The sequence below is a fragment of the Arachis stenosperma genome, chromosome 10 (genome assembly GCF_014773155.1).
Source record: "Arachis stenosperma cultivar V10309 chromosome 10, arast.V10309.gnm1.PFL2, whole genome shotgun sequence".
Classification (NCBI taxonomy): Eukaryota; Viridiplantae; Streptophyta; class Magnoliopsida; order Fabales; family Fabaceae; genus Arachis; species Arachis stenosperma.
In genome coordinates, this window is record NC_080386.1 from 89425805 (window position 1) to 89431520 (window position 5716).

The 5716-nt window shown below is 40.4% G+C and overlaps 1 protein-coding gene across 1 annotated transcript; it reads right to left on the bottom strand.

Moving 5' to 3' along the window:
- Positions 1 to 2042: 2042 nt before the first annotated feature.
- LOC130957319 (uncharacterized) lies at positions 2043 to 2693 on the bottom strand. Its single transcript, XM_057884189.1, has one exon. The coding sequence runs from the start codon at positions 2691 to 2693 to the stop codon at positions 2043 to 2045; it is 651 nt and encodes a 216-aa protein (XP_057740172.1).
- Positions 2694 to 5716: the final 3023 nt, after the last annotated feature.

Consider the following 5716-nt stretch of genomic DNA (forward strand, 5'->3'; position numbering starts at 1 on the left):
ACACAAACTCATAGTAAAGTCCAGAAATATGATTTTTGCCTAAAAACTAATAATATTTAACCAAAAACCAATTAAAACATACTAAAATCTACATGAAATTACCCCTAAAATGCGTATAAAATATCCGCTCATCAATCGACCCTTACTCGCGTAAGGTTTATTACTTGGACGACCCAGTGCACTTGCTGGTTAGTTGTGCGAAGTTGTGTTTATGCCATGGTATTGAGCACCAAGTCTTTGGGGCCATTACTAGGGATTATTTGAGTTGTGAAAAGTATTGATCACAATTTCGTGCACCAAGCATCATTGAGGACCTTACTAGCATAGTATATCACATGGACTAAGTTATTTTTCCTTTGCCCTAACACTGCCCCTACTGAAAAGTCAGATGCATCACACATCAATTCAAAGGGTAAGTTCCAATCAGATGGGGAGATGATAGGGGCAGAGGACAATTTTTCTTTCAAATGCTCAAATGCCGATATGCATGTTTCATCGAAGATGAATGGTGTATCTGACACAAGGAGATTACTCAAGGCCTTAGCTATTTTTGAAAAATCTTTAATAAATCTTCTGTAAAAGCCAGCATGCCCTAAAAAGCTTCTAATTGCATTGACATCACTGGGTGGAGGAAGCTTTTCAATAAGTTCCACTTTAGCCTTGTCCACTTCGATTCCTTGGTTAGAAATCTTATGGCCAAGAACTATTCCTCCTGTCACCATAAAGTGACATTTCTCCCAGTTCAGGACCAAATTGGTCTCTTGGCATCTTTTCAATACCAAGGTTAGGTTATTCAAGCAACTAGTAAAGGAATCTCCGAATACCGAGAAATCATCCATAAAAACTTCAATGAATTTTTCTATCATATCTGAGAAGATAGAAAGCATGCAGCGTTGGAAAGTCGCAGGTGCATTACATAGCCCAAATGGCATGCACATGTAGGCAAACACTCCATATGGACAGGTAAATGAAGTTTTCTCTTGGTCTCTAGGATCAACCACTATTTGGTTATATCCTGAATAACCATCAAGAAAATAGTAATAAGCATGTCCTGCGAGTCTTTCCAACATCTGATCCATGAATGGGAGAGGGAAATGATCCTTTCGTGTAGCTTCGTTGAGTTTCCGATATTCAATGCACATCCGCCATCCTGTGACGGTCCTTGTAGGTATCAGTTCGTTCCTCTCATTGGGAACCACAGTGATTCCTCCCTTCTTGGGCACAACATGCACGGGGCTGACCCAAGGGCTGTCTGAGATCGGGTATATTACTCCTCCTTGCCAAAGCTTCATAACCTCTTTCTGTACCACTTCCTTCATGATTGGGTTCAGCCTCCTTTGGGATTGAATGGATGGTTTTGCATCATCTTCCAACAGTATTTTATGCATGCATATAGCTAAACTGATTCCCTTCAGGTCAGCAAGGGTCCATCCGATGGCGTCCTTATGCTCCCGTAGCACCTTGAGCAGTTCATCCTCTTGATTTTGGTTGAGGCACGAGCTTATAATCACTGGGTAGTTTTCATTTTCTCCTAGGTATGCATATTTGAGAGTGGGTGGCAATGCTTTGAGATCAACCTTGGGTGCTTCTGACTTTGCAGTCTCTTCCTTTGGTGCATCTTGAACGTGACTCTCTGCTGTTACAACATCCTCACTTGGTATATACTCCTCCTCCATTGATCTCTCGGGCTCTTCATGATCTTCTTCTTCGAAACACTCCTGCACTTCTTCTTCAAGTGCGTCTATCCTCATGCATTCCCCTAATTGTTCTGGTGGGTAACTCATGGCCTTGAACACATTGAATGTCATCTTTTCATTGTGTAATCTCAAGGTAAGATCACCTTTTTGGACATCAATGATAGCTTCAGCAGTAGCCAAGAACGGCCTTCCCAGAATAATAGAGGTTTTGGCTTCCTCCTACATGTCCAACACTACAAAATCTGCCGGAAATATGAAGTCTCCTACTTTCACCAACAAATCCTCTACTATGCCATGAGGGAATTTGAACGATCGATCTTCCAGTTGTAAGGCCATTTTTGTTGGTTAAGCCTCCTCGATCTTCATCTTCCTCATCATTGCTACTAACATCAAATTGATGCTGGCTCCTAAGTCACAAAGGGCCTTCTCTACTGTGATTTCCCCTATAATACAAGGGATCTGAAAGCTCCCAAGATCCTTCAACTTCTGGGGTAGTTTGTGCTGGATGATAGCACTACATTCTTCAGTTAGTATCATAGTCTTATTGTTCTTCCAGCTTCTCTTCTTAGTCATTAGCTCCTTCAGGAACTTGGCATAGAGTGGCATTTGTTCTATTGCTTCAGCAAAGGGTATGTTGATTTGTAGTTTCTTAAAGATTTCCAAGAATCTCACGAACTGGTTGTCATCTTCCTTTTTCTTCAACTGCTGAGGATATGGAGCTCTTGAGATGTTCAGTTTTGGCATCCCTTTTTCTTTTTGTGGACTTGAAGTGGGAGTTTGAACTCCATCTTGCTCTTCTCCCTTTTCAGTTGAGCCTTCTTCTTGTGGTTTTTGGGAGAGTTCCTTAAGTTCCTTCCCACTCCTAAGTGTTATAGCTTGACACTCCTCTTCTTTGCTTGAATTGTTATTATTGCAGAAGTTGTGGTTAGAAAGCTGCTTGAATAGATAACCAATTTGTGTCTCCAGTTTCTTGATGGCAGCATTTTGATTCTGCATGTTTGACTACACTTCCTCTCGAAATACCTTACTGCTTCTGACGTTCTTGCATACTCCTTTAAGTAAGGTTTCAAGCTTAGAGAGTTTGTCATCAATTGATGGTAAATTGGGATTAGAGGTGGAAGGATGAGAGGTGTTGTTGTGGGGGTGTTGATATGTTCTCTGTGTGAATTGTTGATGAGCTGCATTGTTGTTGGAGTTGTAACGTCTCTGGTCTTGGCTTTGCTCTTGCTGATTCCCCCACCCAAAGTTTGGGTGGTTCCTCCATCCAGAGTTGTATGTCTTAGAGTATGGATCATGGTTCTGTCTAGGTGAATTTCCAATGTAGTTGGCTTGCTCAAGGTCCTCTTCTTCAACTTCTTCTTAGGTTGTTGATGAGGTGGTGATTGCTGCCACTTGGTTCCTTTCCATCTTCTTGGTGAGGTCAGCTAACTGCTTGGTAATGAGCTTGTTCTGAGCCAGCAGAGCATCTACATTGTTTAGCTCCATTACTCCCTTAGTGTTCCCTCTTTCGGAAGCATAGAAGTAGTCATTCTCAGCTATAGTTTCAATGACATCTATGGCTTCTTCAATGGTCTTCTTCTTGTTCAAGGATCCTCCAGAGGAATGATCTACTGCTTTCTTTGATTCATATGACAAGCCTTCATAGAAGATATGCAACTGCACCCATTCGTTAAATATATTTGGTGGACACCTTCTTGTTAGGTCTTTGAACCTTTCCCAAGCTTCATAAAATGTCTCCCCATCTTGCTGTCTGAACGTCTGTACTTCAGTTCTCAGCATATTGATCCTTTGCGGGGGGTAAAACCTTGCCAAAAACTTATTCACTACCTCCTCCCAATTTGTCAGGCTTTCTTTTGGGAAGGATTCAAGCCATTTGAATGCCTTGTCCCTGAGTGAAAATGGGAACAAGAGCAGCCTATAGACATCCTGGTGGACTCCATTGGACTTCACTGTGTCACAAATCCTCAAGAAGATGGTCAAGTGTTGATTCGGATCTTCTTGAGCACCTCCTCCAAATGAGCAATTATTCTGCACAAGAGTAATGAGCTGAGGTTTTTGCTCGAAATTGTTGGCATGTATGGTGGGCTTCTGAATGCTGCTCCCACAGTTTCCAGGATTAGGATTGATATAGGATCCTAAGACTCTTCTATCCTCCCCAGCATGATTTGCTCTACCTCCTTCTCCATAGTTATTAGCCTCTTCTTCATGTTGGTTTTCTATGTTGCCTTCCATGTTTAGTTCAAAGTGTTCCTCCTCCTCTTCAGCACCGATTGCACGTTTCCCTTTTGCTTCCCTCCTTAATCTAAGGAGAGTCCTTTCTGGTTCAGAATCAAAAGAAGTTGAAGCCCCGCCTCTTCTCCCTGTCATACAACCAACAAGTACAAGCAAGTAAAAATATGTGTAGATAGTATTGTTGTCAGAATTAGTGTTAGTTGTGAGTGATGCAATATATCAAACAGTTAGTGGGTTAGCAAACTGAATTGTAAATAACAAATAAACGAAAAAGTAGAGGGGGAAGGGAAGAAGTTAACTAAGACAGAAAGTAAATTACTCAAACAGAAAGTTAATTCAACAAAACAAAAATGCTCAATCTAGTGATCTTCCAATCTAATAATTGTTGATGCACAATCAATCCCCGGCAACGGCGCCATAAACTTGATGCAGGTGGAAATTGTCTCTCAACAAATTTCCTTCGGCAAGTGTACCGAATTTGTCGTCAAGTAAAAACTCACAATAGAGTGAGGTAGAATCCCATAGGAATTGATTGATCAAGCAACTTTAATTAGAAGATTGTTCTAGTTGAGCGAATTCAGAATTTGGGTTGAGAGTTGCAGAAAATAAAATGGCGGGAATGTAAATGACGGAAAAGTAAATGCTAGAATTAAAGAACTGGAAGTAAATGACTGAAATTAAATTGCAGAATTGTAAATGGGAATGGGGTGTTTGCTCATGAAAATAAATGCAGAAATTAAAGAGAATGAGTGAGATCAGAATTGGGGAGTTCATTGGGCACAGGAGATGTTGCAATTCTCCGGATCAAGTTCATTTTCATCTCTTCCTCAATCAATGCATTCATTGATCTCCTTGGCAATCTTAATTGATTGAATTACAATTTCTTGTAATTCAATCTCTCAAATCTTGATCAATAGCCAATTCCTTGGTCAATTGCTCATGAGAAGAGATGAAGTGTGGTCACTGATTATACCACATGCATTTCCCAAATCAAGTTTTGAGAGGATTATAGTCACATATCCATCCAAACCAAATTTGGTCCAGCATGAGAAAGCATTTCTAGCTTGATCTCTTCATTCTTCTTTCAAGGTTCAGAAGGGATCCAAGTTTGAATAGTTTCTTTTCCAAGATAACTACCCAATGGGATGAAGATCGAAAGCTTTCAAGTAAAATCAAGAGAAAAGATAGAAGAAGAATGAAGAAAAATAGTATTGATCCATCAAATTACAACAGAGCTCCCTACCCAATGAAATGGGTTTAGTTGTTCATAGCTCTAAAAAATGAAAACAAAGATGGAGAATACATTCTGAACTAGAAGAGCAGAGAAAGTAAAAAATAGAGAGTAATGCTTTTTTCCTTTCAGAACTCTTTCCAACCTCCCTAAATAATTCAAAGCTACTCCTATATATACTACTCTTCTATTCTTCTAGTTGATTCTTCAAGTCTTGGGCCTTTGGATCTTCAGTTTGGAGCAGTTCTCTTCTTCACTTGGGCTTGGTTTTACTTGCAGAGAGAAAGTGTGAAGTGGGCAGAGACTTTAGCTCAGGACGTTAGAGGTGTTAACATTCAGTGAGAAAATGGGTTCGAAAACGTTAGTGTCATTCAACTTTTTCACTAACGTTTCTTACCCAAGTAAAGGCTACGTTAACCTCAACGTTAGTGGCATAAACGTTGCCACTAACGTTGCCTCTTTGTCCTTCGCACACGTTATTGGGACTCAACTTTTCCAATAACGTTGAGAGCCTCCCCCTTTCCTACGTTAGAGTTCACGTTAACTTAGTTAACGT